The sequence below is a fragment of the Phyllostomus hastatus genome, unplaced genomic scaffold (genome assembly GCF_019186645.2).
Source record: "Phyllostomus hastatus isolate PE091 unplaced genomic scaffold, TTU_PhHast_1.1 phas_contig_80, whole genome shotgun sequence".
Lineage (NCBI taxonomy): Eukaryota > Metazoa > Chordata > Mammalia > Chiroptera > Phyllostomidae > Phyllostomus > Phyllostomus hastatus.
Genome location: NW_025333960.1, coordinates 327,262 through 349,374, shown reverse-complemented (window position 1 = coordinate 349,374; position 22,113 = coordinate 327,262). Strand labels below are relative to the sequence as shown.

General features: G+C 39.6%; 2 protein-coding genes across 4 annotated transcripts in view; both read right to left on the bottom strand.

Annotated features, from left to right (window-relative positions):
* Positions 1 to 18,118, bottom strand: part of HMCES (5-hydroxymethylcytosine binding, ES cell specific) — a 32,515-nt gene extending 14,397 nt beyond the window's left edge. Inside the window, exons 1-4 of one of the 3 annotated variants that reach the window (XM_045850457.1) lie at positions 18,046 to 18,118; positions 17,309 to 17,514; positions 7,186 to 7,329; positions 6,201 to 6,326 (exon numbers count right to left, since the gene is read on the bottom strand). In XM_045850457.1, the coding sequence (XP_045706413.1) occupies positions 6,201 to 6,326; positions 7,186 to 7,329; positions 17,309 to 17,491 (453 nt within the window). In that variant the 5' untranslated portion in view covers positions 17,492 to 17,514; positions 18,046 to 18,118. The other 2 variants (XM_045850458.1, XM_045850456.1) reach the window with 2 other exon arrangements.
* A 1,251-nt stretch (positions 18,119 to 19,369) lies between these two features.
* COPG1 (COPI coat complex subunit gamma 1) overlaps positions 19,370 to 22,113 on the bottom strand; it is a 29,198-nt gene continuing 26,454 nt past the window's right edge. Inside the window, exon 24 of the mRNA XM_045849686.1 lies at positions 19,370 to 19,817. Coding sequence (XP_045705642.1) covers positions 19,687 to 19,817 — 131 coding nt within the window. The 3' untranslated portion in view covers positions 19,370 to 19,686. The remainder of the gene's footprint in view (positions 19,818 to 22,113) is intronic.

Sequence of the window (22,113 nt, the reverse complement as noted above, 5' to 3'; positions counted from 1 at the left end):
AATTGCTGTCATTGTTATTGGATTTGGTACTGACAGGCAGCCTGAACGCTGGTGTCTTTTCCAGTTACAAAATCACCAAGAAAGGAACCACCAAAAGGTAAAAACCAAGTATAACAAGAGAGCCCACACAAACAGAGGAAAGGGAAAATCTAGAGCATCCAGACAAGGGGATCAAAGAGACCACACCAATGGACCCCACAGAATTCCTACCATAGAAGTTCGCCCTACAAAGACAGCTAGCAAAGCAATACATCAGGAAGCACAAAAACAAAGAGTCACTTAAATGGCAAGACAAAAAAAGAACATGCAATCAAAAGGAATGGAAGACTCCCCACTAAAAGACCTAAATGAAATGGAGGTATGCAAACTACCAGATATAGAATTCAAAATAATGGATATAAAAATGCTCAAAAAATTCTCAGACAACTACAAGGAACTGAGTGAGAACTACATCAGCATGAAAAAGTAAGTAGAAATATAAACAAAAACCAGGAAGAAATGAACAATAAAATCTCGGAAATAAAAATTACACTAGAAGCAATTGGAAGCAGGCTTGAAGAATCAGAGGATTGAATCAGCGAGCTGAAGGATAAGATAGAAAACAACACCCACATACAGCAAGAAAGGGAAAAGAGTCTCAGAAAGTGCAAAGAGGTGGTAAGGGAACTATAAGACAATGTGAAATGTAATAACATCCACATAATAGGGATACTGGAAGGAGAAGAGCAAGGGACAGAAAACCTGTTTGAAAAAGTAATGATGGAAAACTTCCCTAATTTGATGAGAGAAAAAGTCACACAAGTCCAGGAAACAGAGAGTCCCAGTCAAGAGGAACCCAAAAGGGCCCACTTCAAGACACATCATAATTAAAGTGGCCAAATTCCAAGACAAAGAGAGAATCATAAAGGCAACAAAGGAGAAACAGGAAGTAACATACAAGGGAACCCCAATAACACTAGCAGCTCACTTTTCAATAGAAATGCTCCAAGCGAGGAATGGAATGGCAAGAAATATTACAAATAATGAAAACCAGATGCCTGCAACCAAGACTACTCTATCCAGCAAGGCTCTCAATTAAAATGGAAGGCCAAATAAGGAGTTTCCCAGATGAAAGAAGCCTAAAAGAATACACTTCCTGCAAACCATCACTGCAGGAGATGCTAAAGGGTCTGCTTTAAGAAAAGGAAGAAAAAGAGTGAGAGAGAGAGGAACACAGGTATGAAAAAATGGCAAAGAATAAGTACCTATCAATAATATCCTTAAATGAAAATGGATTAAATGCTCCAATCAAACGACACAGAGTAGCAGAATGGATAAGAAATCATGACCATCACATATGCTGCCTACAAGAGACCCACCTCAGAACAAAAGACCTACACAGACTGAAAGTGAAGGGCTAAAAACAAATATTCCAAGCAAATGGACAGGGAAAAAAAGCCAGGGTAGCAATACTCATACCAGACAAAATAGACTTCAAAACAAGAGCCATAAAGAGAGACCCAGAAGGTCACTTCTGAATACTCAAGGGAAGAATCCATCAAGAAGACATAAACATTGAAAATATGTATGCACCCAACATAGGAGCACACAAATACATAAAGAAAATCTTGGAGGACTTCAAGAAAGGCATTGACAGCAGCACAATTATAGTAGGGGATTTCAACACCCACTATCAAAAATGGACAGAACTTCCAAACAAAATATCAACAGAGATATTGTGGCATTGAACAATGTCCTAGATCAAATGGACTTAACTAATATATATAGAGCCTTTCATCCCAAAGAAGCTAAATACACATTCTTTTCAAATGCATATGGAACATTTTCAAAGATAGACCACATGATAGGACACAAAACAAGCCTCAACAAATTCAGGAAAATTGAAATCATATCAAGCATTTTCTCTGACCATAAAGGACTGAAACTAGAAACCAACCTCAAGGAAAAAACTCAAAAACACTGAAACTCATGGAGATTGAGTAGCATAAAATTAAATAGTGAATGGGTCAAGCATGAGATCAAGGAAGAAATCAAAAAGTTTCTGGAAACAAATGAAAATGAACTCACAACAACTGAAAACTTATGGGACACAGCAAAGGCAGTCCTCAGAGGGAAGTTCATAGCAATACAGGCCTACATGAAAAAGACAGAAACATTTCAAATAAACAACCTAACCGTAGACCTACAAGAACTTGAGGAAGAACAAAGCTCAGAGCAAGCAGAAGGAAGGAAATAACCAAGATCAGAGAAGAATTAAAGGACATAGAGATTAAAAGCACAATTATAAGGATCAATAAATCAAGGAGATGGTTCTTTGAAAAGATAAACAAAATTGACAAGTCTTTAAGCAGGTTCATCAAGAAAAAAAGAGAGAGGACCCAAATAAACACAATCAGAAATGAAAGAGGAGAAATTACAACTGATATCACAGAAATACAAAGGATTTTAAGAAATTACTACAAAGAACTATATGCCAAGAAATTTGAAAACTTAGGTGAAATAGACAAATTTCTAGAAAAATATAACCTTACAAAAGTGAATGAAGACAAACCAGAAAGCCTGAACAGACCAGTAACAACTGATGAAATTGAAGCAATAATCAAAAAGCTCCCAACACATAAGAGCCCTGGACCAGATGGTTTCACAGGAGAATTCTACAAAGCATTTAAGGAAGCATTTAAGGAAGAGCTAACCCCTATTCTTCGCAGACTATTCCAAAAAAATCCAAGAAGACAGAAGACTCCCAAACTGTTTTTATGAAGCCAGCATCATCCTAGCCCCCAAAACAGATAAAGATACAACAAAGAAAGAAAACTTCAGGCCAAGTCGCTAATGAACATAGACACTAAAATCCTCAACAAAATATTGGCAAACCACATTAAGTAATACATTAGAAAGATCATACACCACGAACAAGTGGCATTCATCCCAGGGATGCAAGGGTAGTACAATATGTGCAAATCAATAAATGTAATACTTCACATAAACAAAAGGAAAGACAAAAATCACATGATCATATCAATACATGCATAAAAGGTATTTGATAAGATACATTACCCATTTATGATTAAAACACTCAGCAAAGTTTACATTTCTTCATGTAAAAAAAGCTATATATGAGAAACCTACAACCAACATCATACTCAATGGGCAAAAACTAAAACTTTCCCACTAAGATCAAGAACAAGAGAAGGTTGTCCAATTTTACCACTTCTATTCAGCATAGTATTGGAAGTTCACGCTACAGCAATCAGACAAGAAAAAAGAAATAAAAGGCATCTAAATTGGAACAGAGGAAACAAAAAAAAAATGGCATTCTTTGCAGATGACATGGTAGTATACATAGAAAATCCTATAGACTCCATCAAAAAACTGCTTGACCTAATAAATGAATATGGCAAAACAGTGAGATACAAAGTTAATATTTAGAAATCAAAGGCATTTTTGTATACCGGCAATGAAATATCAGAAACAGAAATCAGGGAAAAATTCCCAATTGATATAGCAACAACAAAAAGTAAAATACCTAGGAATAAAGCTAACCAAGAAGGTATAAGACCTGTACTCAGAAAACTACACAACACTGAAGAAAAATTAAGGAAGACACAAACAAATGGAAGCATATACCGTGTTTATGGACTGGAAGAATTAACATCATCAAACTGTCCACAGTATCCAAAACAATTTATAGATTCATTTGCAATACCTGTTAAAGTACCAAAGGCATATTTCACAGATATAGAACAAACACTTCAAAAATTTACATGGAACCATAAATGACCCCAAATACGTGCAGCAATTTTGAGAAAGAAGAATAAAGTAGGAGGGATCACAATACCTGATATCAAATTGTATTACAAGGCCACTGTAATCAAAACAGCCTGATACTGACATAAGAACAGACACATGGACCAATGGAACAGAATAGAGATCCCAGAAATAAACCCAAGTCTCTATGGTCAATTAATATTTGACAAAGGGGGCAAAAGCATAAAATGGAGTAAAAATAGCCTCTTCAGCAAATGGTATTAGGAGGCCTGGACAGCTACATAAAAAAACAAATGAAACCCGAGCACCAACTTATATCATACAGAAAACTAAATTCAAGGTGGATAAAAGACTTAAATATCAGTTGTGACACCATAAAAGTCCTTCAGGAGATCATAGGCAGGAAAATCTCAGATATTCCATAAAGCAATATTTTCACTAATATGTCCCCTAGAGCAGGGGACATAAAGGAAAGAATAAACAAATGGGACTTCATCAAAATAAAAAGCTTCTGCATGGCTAAGAAAAACAGCATTAAAATGAAAAGAGAACCAACTATTTGGGAAAACATATTTGCCAATGATATCTTGGACAACGGTTTGATCTCCAATATATAAAAAGACCTCACACAACTCCCCTCCAAGAAGACAAAAAAAACAATTAAAAAATGGGCAAAGAACATTAACAGACACTTCTCCAAGGAGGACATACAGAGGGTCCAGAGACATATGAAAGGATGTTCAGCATCACTAGCCATCAGAGAGATGCAAAGTAAAACCACAATGAGATAAAACTTCACACCAGTGAGAGTGGCCATCATAAACAAAGCAACAAACAAGAAGTACTGGTGAGGTTGTGGAGAAAAGGGAACTCTAGTGTATTGTTGGTGGGAATGCAGATTGGTACAGCCACTATAGAAAACAGCATGGAATTTCCTCGGAAAACTAAAAATGAAACTGCCTTTTGACCTGACAATTCCACTGTTGGAATTATATCCTAATAACTCTGAAACACCAATCCAAAGGAACATATGCACCCCAATGTTCATAGCAGCACAATTCACAATAGCCAAGTGATGGAAGCAACCTAAGTGCCCATCAGTAAATGAATGGATCAAAAAACGATAGTACATTTACAAATGGAATACTACGCAGCAGAGAGAAAGAAGGAGCTCCTACCATTTGAGACAGCATGAATGGAACTGGAGAGCATTATGCTAAGTGAAATAAGCCAGGCGGTGAAAGACAAATACCATATGATCTCACATTTAAGTGGAACCTAATCAACAAAAAGAAAAAAGCAAGCAAAATATAGCCAGAGACATTGAAATTAAGAACAAGCTGACAGTAACCAGAGGGGAGGTGGGAGTGGATAATGAGGGGAAAGGGGGGGAGGGTTTTCAGAACAACTATAAAGGACACATGGACAAAACCAAGGGTGGGTGGAATCAGGGAAGTGAGGTGGGAATGGCCATGGAGGGGAGAGATGGGGGATAAATGCAGACAACTGTACTTGAACAACAATAAAATAATTTAAAAAAAAGAAAATAGAGGGAGGTTTAGAATAGTATAGGAAAAGAAGCCAAATAACTTACACGTATGACCCATGGACATGAGCTAATGAGGGGGGACAGAATGTGGGTGGGAGGCGGTGTGCAGGGCTAAGGGGAATTAAAGGGGGATAATGGGACAGGTGTAATAGCATAATCAATAAAATATATTTAAAAATAAAGTTATTGGGGAAAAAATAAAATAATTGTTGATAGATAAAAAAAATCACTGACTTGCATACTTTAAAAAGATAAGTTCTAGCCCTGGCTGGCGTAGCTCAGTGGATTGAGCGCGGCTGGGAACCAAAGTGTCCCAGGTTCGATTCTCAGCTAGGGTACACTCCTGGGTTGCAGGCCATAATCCCCAGCAACCGCACATTGATGTTTCTCTCTCTCTCTCTCCCTCTCTAAAAATTCCTTCCCTCCCTAAAAATAAATAAATAAAATCTTTATTAAAAATAAAATAAATAAATAAAATCTTAAAAAAAAAAAGATGAGTTCTATCTCAATAAAGCTATTATTGGTATTAAAAAAGAAAATCTAGCCCTGGCTGGTGCAGCTCAGTGTATTGAGCATGGGCCTGTGAACCAAAAGGTCCCTTATTCAACTCCTGGTTAAGGCCCATGTCTCGGTTGTGGGCCAGGTCCTATTTGTGTGTGTATGTGGGGGTGGGTGGCGTGTAAGAGAGGCAATCAAAGGATCTTTGTCTCACACATGGATGTTTCTTTCCCCTCCCCCTTCCTGTCTCTAAAAATAAATAAATAAATAAATAAAATCTTTTTAAAAAATTAAAAAATTCTATGAGGGAAGAAAAAAATGCCCTTCTTTGGATTAATTTCTCTGTACCTTTCTAAATATTTACTGTGAGTGCTGATGATGTTACCTTTTCTGTTTTTATTTGAGGGAAGTAGATAAAGTATGGCTGTCTCTGGCTTGTTCTCTGACATCGCTGCCACTCATAGAATCCATCTGCCAAAACAACACAGCGTCTCCCCTTTCCCAGAGGCACCTGAGGGAAAATGTGAGCAAGATACGGTCTTAGTGATAGAATCATGTTTCATGGACTTGAGTTAAAATCTTAAGTTTACCAATGTGTAACCTTGGTGCAGTTATTTAATTTCTCTGCACCTCACTTTTCATATGTATAAAATGAAAACCACTCACACAGATGTTGAAAAGATTAAATGATGTATACAACAGCAATAGCTCTCTAACAAATAGGCATTTGCTATAGCTAGTCTCCAAAGTTGGCTCCCCAATTAGCCATACATCCAAGTATTCACATCCCATGTAGTTCCCTCCCACACTGATTTAGGGCTGGGCCAACAGAATACTGTACAAGCAATGCCATGTGACTTCCAAGGCTAGGTCACAAAGCCTTGTAGCTTCTGCCCTGCTGTCTTGGATCATGTGCTTTGGGAAAGCAGAATGCCATGTAAAAAGGCTGACTATGCTGACAACCACAGCTAGGCATGTGGAAAGGATTCCTGTTGCTATACCCATCCCAGCTTGGATGTCAGACATGTGGGTAAAAAAGCTATCTTTGACATTCAGCCCCAGCTGTCATCTGATTATAACTATACAAGAACTTCCATGTGAAAACTGTCCACTTGAGACCAGTTAACCCACAGGATACAAGAAGTGATATAATATAAATAGTTGATTTGTTTTAAACCATTAAATTTTGGCATGGTTTGTTACACAGTAATAAATAAAACAGCAATCAACCTGAACAACAAGGAACACACTTTGGGACCCTAAAGGAGGTTCCAAAGAGAGCTTTATTTTATTTTTCAGGAATGTAAGTCACTAAAAGCTCTGTTTGAAAAAAGACCAGAATAAATCTTTTCCCTAGATAAGCTACCTACCTTGAAGGATGGTTTCTCCATTATAGTATCACTACGACAGTTGCTAGTGTTGAACTGCAGTTTGGACGGATCACCTTCTTTGAACCAAGATGGGATCAAGCCCCATCGCATGGGAGCAATGACACGCTCAGATGAGTCTGCACCCTGTCAGAAAAAAGGTTAAGATCCAGTGAGGAGATCATAATGAAACTTAAGAAACCAAATTTAGCACATACATTACATTACTATTAGTATCAAATACAAAAAATAGATTATTAAAAGGGAAAGATTCTACTTGAAAACAAGTTTAGTGACTTATCACTATGTAACTTGTGTTCTTTAGCAATCATATTTATTAGAATATTACTCATATTCTGATGGGTGGAGTACGGGATACAAAGAGGTTTTGTTCCTGCAAACATTTAATTGGTGCCTACTAAGGAAGTAACATAGAGCTAGGCTCTGCACTTTATGCAGTACCAGCTCTCAAGAGGCACATATTATAGACAAGCTTAATACAATGAGGTACAAGCTGTGATTAAGGGATATGGGGACATGTGGAAGAATGCTTAGCTTCAATGGGCTTATACTATAACATGTGAGCCCACACAGACATAAAAATAGTAGGCTAAGGGCCATTTAAATGGTACATACAGTGAGTGTGTTAGCAGTTCTGTGGCGAGTGGTCTGTGAGGGATGGAATAGAGAAGTATCAGCTCCTTAGAAGGGGCCAAAGTGGCAGGGGTAGGATAAGATAGTTCTTGAATGGACCCCACAAACTGTACAGGACTGTCACAGAAAAGAGATGGGAGGAAAGACCAGATATGAAATGATATACAAAGCCATATCAAGAATATGCAGGAAGTGGTTTTGTGCACAAAAGCAAGTGTGAGGATACTATTTTTAGGAGGGCCTGCTTACAACATTGGCTTTCAGTTAGCATCTGGGAAACAAGATTTTGAGTGTTCCCCCCTTTCTCTTACTGATAAGAATGGTTTACTGTGACTATTTGTGCAAATAATGAGGTTTATGCTGAACATCCTCTTTACTTCTGGGATTCTGAAATTTTGTGACCAGCCCCCAATAAAAACCTGGGGCTGTGAGTTTCTAATGGGTTTCCCCTGGCCAGAAAAACAGCATACATTATATTTTTCATTTCTGGAAAAGCAATGTACTTAGCTTGTCCCTTCACAAGAAGAGAACATAAGGAAGTATGTACATGAAATTTTCCAGATTTCTACTTGTGTCTTTTCCCCTTACTGATTCTATTGTGTACCCTTTCATTATAATAAAGCTTAGCCACATGTTGAGTGCTTCTAATGAATCTCCAAATATGGGGGTAGTTTGGGGGTCACCCAACACATAGTTGTTAAACTTTATTGTTGGCATTTGTCCCTTGAGAATTTGATGATATCTGCAGATTAGACTGCACGAACAGACTATTCTGCATGACACAGTACACTATGCTTTGGAAGAAACCAGTAGTGGAGAATACATTGGGGTGCTACTACAATAGTTCAGGGATTTGGTGATAAGGATACAGTAGCTCTGGGTACAGTAGTGAGAATAAGAGACATCTAGCCCTAGCTGGTGTGGCTCAGTGGATTGAGTGCCAGCTTGTGAACCAGAGGGTTGCCAATTTGATCCCAGTCAGGGCAGATCCCTGGGTTGTGGGCCAGGTCCCCAGTTGGGGGTGTGCAAGAGATAACCACACATTGATGTTTCTCTCCCTCCCTTATATGCTCTCTAAAAATAAATAAATAAAATCTTAAAAAAAAAAGGCATCCAAAAGATAGAAAAAATAAAATTGTGGTACAACCGTAAAAAGAAGATAGGATGACTAAGTTTTCAGGCCCAGAAGACTGAAATAATGATGGCACTATTGAACAAAAAATCTGAAGGATTTGATTTGGGGAAAGATCATGTTTGACTTTCTGATAATAGTAGCAAGCCTGTGGCAGTTTAAGGAAATGGTCAATAAATCTTTACCATTTTCCCCATGACAGCTGGGGTCTATGTGATTTGCAGAATATGGCAAAGTGACACTGATTTCTAAGGCTAAGTCAGAAAAGGTTTTTCAGCTTCCTCCTTATTTGCTCAGGTATTACTTTTAGAACTCTGAGCTGCCATGTAAGAAATCCAACTAACCTAAGACTGCCATGGTGTAAAAAAGTCCAGGCTGTGTGGAGAAGCCACATGTAGGTACTCTGGTCAACAACCCAGGTTAAGAGCCAACATCAACTGCCAGATAAGTGACTTAAGATGCTTCTAGATCAGATATTGGCAAACTTTTCAATAAAAGGCCAGATATTAAATACCTTGTGGGCCAGTCTCTGTTGCAACTATAACTACTGTTATAGGGACAAAGCATACAGAGACAATAGATAAATAAAAGGATATTGCTGTAGCCCATAAAATTTCATTTACAAAAATGGTCAGAGGGCCCTAGTTTTCTGACTCCTGCTCTAGATGATTCTAATCCCAGATGCCAAGTCTTTTCGGCTGAGACCCCAGACTTCAGGGAAGAGACAAATCATATCAGTAATGTTTTGTCTTAATTCCTCATTAATGAACATAATAAATGTTATTTTAAGTCACTAAAATAAAATCCAAATAGCGCTGTTTACTATGTCCAAAAGTGTGTAGATTTAAAGCTTAGGAGACAGGCAGCATAGTTGGGAGAATGGGTCACCAAACTTCATCTGTAATGGGCCAGATAGTAAATATTTTTGGCGTTGTGAGTCCATGTAGTCTCTGCTGCAATGACTCAAGCAATGGAACTCTGCCACCACTTGTGTGAAAGCAGCCAAAGAACAAATGAATGAGTGTGGTTGTATTCTAAGAAAACTTTATTTACAAAAACAGGCAGTGGGTCAGATTTGGTCTAAGGGCTGTAGTTTGCCAACCTCTGGTATAGAGGAAAAAATAAGGCCTTTGTAAGACCCCGCTTCAAAGAACCCTTCACTGCTACTTATGAAGCTGGACTAGTTTCAGCTTCCTAGATCCTCAACTTTCCTTTTCTGTCAAAAGAGTAAAGAATACCTACCTTGCAGAGTCATTAAAATGTGTGGCGTGGATTCCTTCCCCAAATTCTGGGCACTCCTCTGCTTAGCTATCAGCTGTCTATCGCCTCTTCCTCCTATTTGTGCTTTTTTTCTCTCTTAATAGAAAATTGGGGAGCACCTATTCAACCCTAGATCTGTCCCTCTCATAAATTTTCCCCATCCCAGAAGGAGCTCTCAGGCCTAGGGTGGGTGCAGGGGTGATTCAACCTTTGTGCTGGAAGCATGTGACTTCCTCTTGAACAGTGTGCTGTTGTAGACATACTTGAAAACTACTACAAATAAAGTTTTGTTTTAAAAAAGTGTGTGGTATGGAATACGGATACAAATTATAGTTTAGTATTTTTAGAACTATAAAGGTAGCTGGTAAAACCATTAGTATAAAGTTTATTTTTTTTAAAGATATTATTTATTTATTTTTAATATTTTTAAAATATTTTATTGATTATGCTATTACAGTTGTCCCATTTTCCCCCTTCACTCCCCTCCACCCTGCCCACCCCCTTCCACCCACATTCCCCCCCTTTAGTTCATGTCCATGTGTCATAAGTTCTTTAGCTTCTACATTTCCCATACTATTCTTGCCCTCCTCCTGTCTATTTTCTACCTATTGTTAGTATAAAGTTTCTTAGGGAGTAAATAAAACAGAATTTAACCTGGGGGTACAAAAAGAAAAAAGGAGAAATGAAGGGAAAAGTAGAGTCCAAGAAAAAGTACTTAGAAAGAAAATAGTAGAATGAGGAAAGTCAAGAAAGGCATCATCAGTAGTGATGTCTTAGAAGGGCTTATCTTTTGTTGCTCTTGGTAAGATCCTGTCCCACTTCTTTCAAAATCTTTCCTGTTTTAGTCAATCCCCTTTCTACACACACATACATACAACACACAGTCTATTCTCATTATTCATGACAGGTTCTACAATGGTGATGCAAACAATAAATTAGTGAATACTGAACTTTTGCTCTTAGGGGAAATAGAGGAAATACAGGACTAGTTTCCCATGAACCTATGGTGACAATATTTTCATCAACTGATTAATATGTCACCTTATTTTATTTCCATTTCTGCTTAAATTCTGCTTTATTTCATATATACTGTTGATTCATTAATGTTGAACTCATGACCAACAGCACAATAAATCATGCTGGAATGAAGATGATGTAACACATGTATTTTCTCTATAAGGCATATTATAAGCTTCTTACACTTGGGAATACCAGTCAGCAAGCACTTTAGGGCTATGCTTGAGAACAGGTTTTTCGTTTTTGTTTTTGTTTTTTTTTTTTGTGGGGGGGGTGCAGATTTTAAACAGTGAAATCACTAATGCAAAAAAGTAACACTAAATAGATGGCAAAAAGGACACTTGTTCATAATGTAACAGCAGAAACAAGAAGGTAGAACTTCCTCTTTTTTTGTTTGTTTGTTTTTTAATAGCTTTGTCTAATTCAGTCTCAGCTGGGAATGTGTATATCAGGTGACTCAAATATTCACTGCCTGTATTGTCCATGAATGAACAGGAGTATTATTTTGGGGGTTACAAACACATTTAGCAAGTAGGCAAATTTGCAAAAACAGAATCTATAAATGAGGATCAACTGTGTGTGTGCTTCATTTTTAAAGACAGGAGGCCTAGGTATGTGTGGACCCTGAGGAAGAAGATACTAAGAAGGGCTCCAGATGGCTAAATGGGGTCAAATTTAAAACACAGAGCCTACCAACCATTTCTATACAGGGGATTCTCATGCCAACTTCACTTTAGGGAGAAGCCTGCACTAAGCTGCCTGCTTCCTGCACAGAACTGCTTGCTGGCACTGTGTTTCTGCCTTCTGAGCCAGCCCTTATAAATGAATTCCTGAGATCTTATTTCAACCAATAAGATTGTGGCGTTCCATGTCCAATCAGAGCTGTGCAGCTATATCCCATCAGCTTCTTCACCCACCAACCAGAGCAGCTCCATTCTGACCAGTCAGGACAGTGGCTTTTGGACCAAAATGTGAGAATTTGGCCTTCTCATTTGCATGAGGATAGATCAATCAGGGACCAGGAGCAGGGACTTCTGTCTACATAAGTTAGCTCCCCTCTGGCTCTGAGAGCCACTTTTCTTTTCCACAAAAGACTGAAGACTGTGTTACTCTTCCTAGAGCTGATACACTAAAGAAACACTGAAGATGTCTTGCTGTAGCGAAGCAGAGCAGACAAGTGAAGAGCAGAGCTGTCTACTTGGCGAGGGGCCTGGCCTCAAGGCCACCAAATAGCCATATTATTTTCACAGCTGTGCTGTGTCATAGTTGGGCCATTTGCACGGAATAAAATTTTCTTCTTCACTACACCCCAAGTTGGAGATTCCTGTTGGTGTTGAATTGACATGAGTGACTTTGGGTTGATGACTGTATGCCAAAACAACAAAAATTACAGTAATATGTGTGCAGGATAACTAAGAAAAAGAAAACCCTGGAAGAAATGTAAAAGGGCATAAACCCAAGTGTTAATCTCCTCAGGGGTAGGAGGAAGAAGAACGAATGTGTGAAAATGCAGAGCCTTAGGCCCTAACCCTAACCCTCTTCCAGAATCAAATGTGCCTTCTAAGCAGAAGAGATCCTTGCCCAAAGCAGAAATTAGAATTATACATACATATATATATACATAATGGCCAAGTAAATGATCTCTCATCAGAAATTTGTAAGACAACACTTTTACATCTATAGTTCTCAACAAGGGGCAATTCTGACACCCACCCATCCCACCACTATCACAATCAAAACCTAGGGCAGGTGGGAAGGGGTGGTGTGCAAACCTAGTGGGTATATTTGGCAATATCAGGAGATATTTTTTATTATTATGACCAGGACAATGCTACTGGCATGTAGTGGGTAGAGGCCAGTGATATTGATAAACATGTTACAATGCACAGGACAGCTTCTCACAGAAAAGAATTACCCCACACAAAATGTCAATACTGGTAAGGTTGAGAAATCCTATTCTTACAAACTCCAGTGATTACCTTTAACTTGAATGTGTTCACTGGACAATTATAAATCAGACCTAAATGTGAGGCTGCCCTCTACTGGGAATACTCAATAAAAAGTGGCTGCAAAGCCAAAATACTGAAAATACGGCTCAATATTAGTCATCTTTTCCTCTGTCTTTTTGAACTGTGACCAAAAGAGCTGGTAGCTCTGGGGTAGATGAATGAAAAAGGAAGTGATTTGCAAACCAGTGGTTTCAAATGTAAATGTTGCAATCTATACATATGTGCTGGCCGTTGATGATACGGATTAAATGAACGGCTGAAATGGTTCTAATTTTGCTTCATTTTTTCAGTATACTTTATTGATTATGCTATTATAATTGTCCCATTCCCCCACCCCCTTTATCTTCATTAGCCCTTCAGCCCTCTCTCACAGCATTTCCCCTGCCCGACCACAGTTCATGTCAATGGGTCATACATATAAGTTCTTTGGCTTCTCCATTTACTATACTATTCTTAACCTCCCCCTGTCTATTTTGTACCTACCATTTATGCTTATTACCTTTTCCCCCATTCTCCTCCTTCCATCTCCCTGCTGATAATCCTCCATTTGATCTCCTTTTCTGTGATTCCTGTTCTAGTTTGTTTAGTTTTAGTTTTTGCTTTTTAGGTGCAGTTGTTGATAGTTATGAGTTTGTTGTCATTTTTGCTGTTAATAGTTTTGATCTTCTTCTTTTTCTTACATAAGTTCCTTTAACATTTCATATAATGAGGGCTTGGTGATGATGAACTCCTTTAATTGACTTTATCTGGGTAAAGCACTTTATCTGCCTTTCCATTCTAAATGACAGCTTTGCTGGAGAGAGTAATCTTGGATGTAGGCCCTTGCCTTTCTGACTTGGAATACTTCTTTCCAGCCCCTTCTTGCTCACAAGGTTCCTTTTGAGAAATCAGCTGACAGTTTTATGGGAACTCCTTTGTAGGTAACTGTTTCCTTTTCTCTTGCTGCTTTTATGATTCTCTCCTTATCTTTAATCTTTGACCATTTAATTATGATGTGTCTTGGTGTGTTCCTCTTTGGGACCAGATTCTTTGGGACTCTATGAGCTTCCTGGACTTCCATGTCTATTTCCTTCACCAGGTTAGGGAAGTTTTCCTTCATTATTTGTTCAAATAAGTTTTCAATTTCTTGTTCATCCTCTTCTCCTTCTGGCAACCCTATGGTTCGGACATTGGGATGTTTAAAGTTGTCCTGGAGATTCCTAAGCCTCATTTTTTTGAATTCTTATTTCCTCATTCTTTTCCTATTGAATGTTTATTTCTTTCTTCTGTTCCAAATCATTGAGTTCCAGTTTCCTTCCTGTCGATGTTGGTTTTCTGCACATTTTTCTTTATTTCACTTTGTATAGCCTTCACTCCTTCTATTTTGTGACCATACTCAACCATTTCTACATGCATCCTGATTATTGGTGTTTTGAACTCTGTATCTGATAGGCTGGCTATCTCCTCATCACTTAATTCTTTTTCCAGAGTTTTGATCTGTTATTTCATTTGGGCCATATTTCTTTTTCTTTGTGAACCTGTTACATTGTGAGGGGCAGAGCCTTAGGTATACTCCAGAGTGGGGCAACCCACTTTGCTTTGTTGTAGTGCTGTATATGGGGGAGTGGTCAGAGAGGGAATAATGCTACTTGCTTGGCTCTTGCCCCAGCTTTCAGTCACTTCCCCTGCTACCCATAATCAAACTGGGCCCCTCTGGTGCTGATTCTTGAGTGGATGGGTTTGTGTGGATTCTAGGATCCTGTGGGTCCCTACAATGGATTCTCCTGTAAGATTGGGAGTTTCTCCCACCACTGTAACCCCCACAGGTTTTTACAGCCAGATGTTTTGAGGCTTTATTTGGAAACTTGGGTTGTGCAGTCTGTCTTGCTCCCCTGTTGTTTCTTCCAGTTTATCTGCACATGAATGTGGGACTGCCTGCTCTGCCAGCTGCCTCCTTGCCCACCTGGCCAGCCAGCTGCTTGCCTTGCTACATGTCCTCTCTGCCCCAGCTGCCCATCTCCATCCCTCCTACCAGTCTGGATGGATGTTTCCTCTTTAATTCCTTGGTTGTCAGACTTGCATACAGTTTGATTTTCTGTCAGTTCTGGTTGTTTTTTCTCTTTAAATGGTGTTGCCCTTCTTTTGGTTGTGCAAGAAGCAAAGTATATCTACCTATGCCTCCATCTTGGCTGGAAGTCTAATTTTGCTTCATAATTTACAGGTTTGAGGAAAAAATGAAACCTCAACTATTTATTAAAATTACGAAACCCTAGCAACCTTAATACAATTTATTAAAGATGTAGAGTCATCACACTCATCAATCAGCAAATTCATACCCCTGACAGAAAAGGAGGGCTATACTTGCCAGGGGCTCCACCTTCCCCATTCCTAGTTCTGGAGAACATCCACTTGAGTGGGAACACTGGTCTGGATCTCAGTCCCAGCTCTATCCATCACAGATTGGGTAACTCACAACAAGTAACAATCTTTCTACTCTTCTGCCTTTACATCTGTTAGACAAATTTTTCTTTCAGCTAACATTCATTGTATAATTCTAAAGAGGTGGTACAAAAAGAACCAAGGCTAAAAGAGAATATTTCATATACTTACTCCTTCTCTCTTTTTACTTCAAGTTATACCTTCTTTTGAAACATGTTTTACTGTTTCCTTTCCCAGTCCAGGTTCCCTTTGATATAACTTTATTTTGATTATCCTCTCATTAAAAAAAAGCGCTTTCTTAAATGGCTTAAGAATAAACTACTTTATGTAAATAGCTTTATTTATCAAAAAGATCAATGTTATTAGTTTGTTTACTTCAAAATAATGTGAGCCCTGTAATGTAGAAATGAGTCTTTTTTGACAATCACATTATCACAAGAATTCTGAAGAGTATGTAGCTGTGGTATAATCAGTTTTATAAAGTGACTTAAGCATTATGGATCAAAAAGAATAAAAATCCAGCATGGAAACAATCATGTTTTTAAAAATATATCAAGGATATTTATGTAATACATAAATTTTAAAAAAGATATGGAGAAACGATTAACTTCTGAGGTGAAACATTTTTATCACACGCATTCTTGTAATAAAAATAAGGCAAAGAACCAAAACATTATATATTATTGGTTACCTCAAAACTACAGTGGGTAAATACTATAAATAGAATGAAAGCAATTAAACTTCAGATAACCACACAAAATACATCTGTTTCTAACTTTAGTAAATAAACATAAAAAGATTAAAAACACAAGCAGAAAGAATGGTAACTTCAGTGGTCAAGAAACATTAGAGGTATTTTAGATTATCTAGTCTTAATTCTGCCTTAGGCCTAGAGATTCTGATACAGCACAAACTAGTAAGAGACATGGAAATCTTTTTCTTTTTTAAAAGATACTCAAATGATCCTGATGATCACTGAGGTTGGAAAGGTGCTGTCTTAAAAAAAATGTATTCTGATACAAGGGTCATATAAATTTGACATGCATTATGGGTAGAATGTCTATAAAGAAGGCACTTACATTGAGCCTGAAGAATACTGAGTTATCTTGCAAGATTAGAAGATACCAATAAAACATTTCAATGAGGCCCAGAGTGGTTCTCAACTAGGGGTCAAATAAGGACTGTTTTGCGATGCATCTCAGAGGCCGAGCATACACATCAAACCAAATATAACATGGGTTTGAACTGCATGGGTCCATTTATATGCGGATTTTTTTTCAATAAACATTGTAAATGTACTTTCCTTATGATTTTCTTAGTAACATTTTCTCTAGCTTACTGTATTGTAAGAATACAGTGTATAATACATACAACATGCAAAATATGTGTTAATCTACTGTTTGTGTTATTGGTAAGGCTTTTTCGGTCAACTGCAGGCTATTAGTAAAATTTTTGGAGGGTCAAAAGTTGTTATATAAAGCAAAGATTTTCAGACTCTTCAGACTTTTGCAGGGGTGCGGGGATTATTAGCGTCCCTACCCAGCTTCCCCTTCCCGCATTGTTTAAGGGTCATTGTTAAAGGGTTATCTACGTAGAGGTAGAAAATCACCACGTGCCAGGCAGATAAAGTGATTACCTTCTCAAAGTGCAGTCGAGACAGAAGCACTGGGCTATTTGATTGAGGGCTGTTGTTGTAAGAGGGACAGTACTTGTCAGGATGTCTCCACTCTGGAAGCCGCGGCTGGCCATGCCGATCCTGATAGGCACAAGCTCTCGTGAGAACATCTCTAGGTAAATGACAGGATGTTCGCCCGCACATTCTTCAACGCGGCCTCTCACAACCTTTAGGTTACAAAACATTGGGAGAAAGTTTGAGCCACTAGCTCCCTCCTCTAGGTGACTCTTTTTATCCACATTGTCTCGTCTTCACTTCCCTCTCCTTCTGCCCCCTCCTGAGATTAATTAGAGCCTTTTACCAAGGGAGCACCAGCTAATCCCAATGATGGCAACCAGATGCCACCTCTGGGTAGTATCCAAACTTAGCCTCTTTCTTATCCATCGTGGCTCCTCTGCTCTCCAGTACCAGAGACCCCCAGGCCACAACACCCCACCTCCGCAGCAAGTTTCGGCATTAAGGTGGACCCAAGGCCGCCCGCTGGCGTCACTTGGGCCCTTAGCGACAGCGGTACGGTCCCGGCTTTTGGCCCTACCCTACCTCCCCACTTCGGCGTCCACCGGCCTCCAGAGTTGCCTCACTCCCCACCTCAGCCTTGGCCCAGTCGGCCGCCAGTGTCGCCTCACCCCCACCTCGACCAACACCAGTAATCTACGTCTCCTCACTCTAACTCAGCTTGACTACCCCGGCGGTCTGACCTTTGCTTTGGGCCCCGCCGGCAGGCAGCGTCACTCTCCGCTCTCACACTCTGCGGGCCACGCTCCTGGCCCCACCCCAGTGACGTAGCCTAGCCCCACCTCCAAGTACAGGGTGGCTCCTTTGATATACCTAACGCCCGGGCAGTTCCTGTTTCTTTCCCTTTCCTTTCCCAACCGGGCGTGGACCCTGGGATCTCAATATTCTCTAAGTGCCTCAGGGGACTAGGGTTGCCTTTACGGACTCCTTGATACTAGGGTTCTTGGAGCTCCACTTTCCTCCATATTCGTCTGCCCCCCCACCCCAACCCTGCGGGGTAAACTGCTCTTCTACAGCAAAGCGAAGGAATAGGGCTAGGGAAGAATCCGCAAGGACAAGGCTCGTTCCAAGGACGCTGGCAGAGATGCTAGGTAACTGTAGGGCACCAGGTCATGGTAGGGGTGAAATCAGAAAACATTTTACTTAACAGTTCTATGAACTGTCTCATAGGTTGGGGCAAATAATTGGACCATCAGAAAAGCTTTCATGAATCAAACATGTTACTTTAACTTCAGTGGGCACCAGAATGAGCCCTCTCAAGGTCCTCACCTTCACCCCCTTACCCATCATGGTCTCTAAGGATGAGGCCTGGATTTTTTTTTTAACACTTTATTTTTAGAGAGGGAAATATCAACGTGTGGCTGCCTCTCGAACACCCCCCAGGCATTACGGCCTGACTGCGACATGAACCGGTGGTCCTTTGGCTTGCAGGCCCACTTAAGTACACCAGCCATGACATGATGCCTGGATTTTTAAAAATGGGCTTTGCAGCTGTATTTCAGCCAGAGTAAAACCACCTGTCTTGAGTTTACAAATGCAGCTGAGGTGGCCTCTGAGCCTGCTTCCTTGGGGCATAAAACAGGGATTTCTGCATCTGGAGCCAATCAAGTGCTCTGTAAAGGCTGTTCCCTTCTGTGCATTCCCTGAATTGGACCAAAGCAGGAGCAGGCAAATTCCAGCACACATTCTACTTCAGACCTAATGGTGATCGATCCCAAACCCTCTGGGATCTCTATCTATCACCTAGGAAAGGAGCGTATTTGTGAAAATGCAAGAATAAATGCATGCATTCAAAGCCTGTCAGCTGGTGTCATTCCCTCAGCAAAACTGCACTGGTCCTGTTCCTGGGTGTGGGGCTTGGAGAGAGATGAATGAGTAGGAGAGGGTCCTGCCTCATGGCAACCCTTTGACTGCTATGAATGTACAGGGGATAGGTGTTCTTGGTTGTGGGGAGGCCAAAAGGGGAAGGCGGAGATGCTAAACATGAGTCTGCAGAAGTAACAGTCATTCAGTAAATAACATGCTGGTTTATTTATAGGGATAAGATGGTTTCTCTAGGGATAAGTTCGAGATATGAGCATTTTATTAGCTTATGATGTCCTTCCCTGGCAGGTAGGGCAGCAAGTTCTAATAGAAGCCAAAAGTATCCTTTAAAAAAAATTATCCCCTAACAGTCCTGGGGTAAAGGTTAAATTAAAAATGATTCCTAACTGTTTTTGAATACAGAGGCTTAGGAAGGAGTTTCTACTGGGTACAGGAGGAAGGTCTGAATTCTGCATAATGTTGGGGGGAAAGGGTAGGAGTAGGGTCTATGCAGGGTGGCCTCAGCCCACAGATGCCAAGATGATGTCTACTGGCAGCTCCTCTGAACTTCTGGCAGTCACCTGCATCGTAACTGTGTCTAAAAGCAGCAGCCGGGAGCGCACTAGGATGTCATGACCACCCCGGAACACACCTAGAAGGGAAGAGAGAAGTACAGGTATATAAGGCAGAAGGCGGCTGCAGAGGTTATGCTTAAGTGGAATTTGTAGCAACTGATCAGGGCAGCTCTGGGGTAGTGAACTGGAAAGCGGACCTGGGAACAGGAAAACTGGGCTAAAATTTCTGAGTGAGGCCTTGCATAAGTCACTTAACCTCTCTGGGCTTTAGTATCCTCAACAAGTGGAAGAGATAATACTAATCATATTTTAAGCTTCTGTCAAAGATCAAATGAATTAATGGGCATAAAAGGGTTTCCCTGGTATCACAGAGGCTTTCACACATGTTGGCTGAACCTAAGAGCACAGATGAAGGGACAGCCCCACCATGATCAAACCACAGAGCAGGTGTCAGCAAGACCCAGGGGACTGGGTTGCTTCACTGTGGCCAGAAACATGGGTTTAGGGACTGTCAGCTGTGAGCAGGGCACTGAAGCAGAGCTACCTCCCAACCCTGTTTATAAACATTCAGAAAAAAAATCTATTTCCTTTTGTTCATCGTTGTAAATGTGATAATTGTATCTCCCCCTAAAATAGTCATTATCTCTTACAGGAACATACAGATACAAAAGATTTACATATACAATGCTGTATTTGTAATTTGCTTTAAAATAATCTGGCGAGGAAGACAATGAGTAGGGCTATAGATGCTATAGCTGTTGAAGCCGGAGGATGAGCACATGGGGGGTTCACTGTACTAGTCATTTTTTGTGTGTGTTAAAAAATCCCATGACGAATGCTTAAAATTCCATTCCTATTAGAAAATTATACAAATATGAAAATGATTCACAGAACAGGAATATAAATGGTACTTCACATTTACAAAGATGTCTGATGTCATTCAATATACAAGAAATGTAAGCTAAAACTATACCAAGATAGCATTTTCCACCCAGACTGGCAAAGGTCATATAGTTTGATTAACACACTGCATTGTCCAGAGTATGAATGAGAAGGCACACAATTTCTATGGAAGGCAATGGGAAACATTTATCAAAATGAGAAGTGTACTTGGACCTCATGCACACAAGCAAAATAAAGTTATGTGTGTAGTACACATGTATATATGTGACTATTCACTTTAACATTGTTTGTAATATCGAAAGACTGGAACAATCTAAATGTTCACTAACACAGGCTGGTTTTATAAAATTATGGTATATCTACACAATGGAATTTCAGTCAGCTACCAAAAAAATGAGGATTCAGTTTGGGAACATTAAAAAAAAGTTCTAAAAATGGATAATGGCAATACCTGCACAATAATATAAATATACTTAATGCCATTGAACTATACACCTAAAATGAATAAAATAGTAAATTTGATGTTATGTATATTTTACCACAATTTCTTAAATAATTAGGAAACTGTTGACAGAGATTTCCAAGATGTACTGTCAAGTGAAAAAACCATTTGTACACAAACATTTGAATTTTTAAAAACTTACTCATTTTTTAAATTTTTTACCCTTCTCTGAGGACACGCTCGTTGACCCAGAAGGGAAGGGAGGAAGAGAGAAAAGGAGAGAGACATTAATCAGTTGCCTCTTGTATGCATCCCAACCAGAGACTGAAACCAAACTAGGCGCGTGTCCTGACAGGAAATTGAACCTACAACCTTTTGGTTTACAAGACAATGCCCCAACTGGGCCACACATTTCAAATTAAAAAGGGAAATATGCACAAATTAGCTTTTATATCCATAAAGTCACTGTAAGAAACCCTGGCTGGTGTAGCTCAGTATATTAAGTGCCAGCCTATGGACTAAAAGGTTGCCAGCTGAATTTCTGGTCAGGGCACATGCCTGAGTTGTGGGCCAGGTCCCCAAATTGATGTTTCTCTCCATCCCTTTCTCCCTCCTTACCCCTCTCTCTAAAAATAAATTAAAAAATATTTTTAAAAATTGCTGGAAGAAAATACTGGCATTGTTTGTGATAGTAACAATGGTTGTCCATTGGAAGGGAACTGGATGATTGGCAGCAGGGGTCAGGAGGGAGACATTTCACTGCAAGCCTTTTTTTACTTTGTGACTTTAAGTATATTTTATTGATTATGCTATTAGTTGTCCAAATTTTTCCCCCTTTGCCTCCCTCCACCCAATAACCCTCCTCCACCCAGCAATCCCCCCACCTTAGTTCATGTCCATGGGTAGTACATATAAGTTCTTTGGCCTCTCCATTTCCTACACTATTTTTAATATCTCTATTTTGTACCTACCAATTATGCTTCTTAATCACTGTACCTTTTCCCTCATTCCCCACCTTCCCCCTCTCA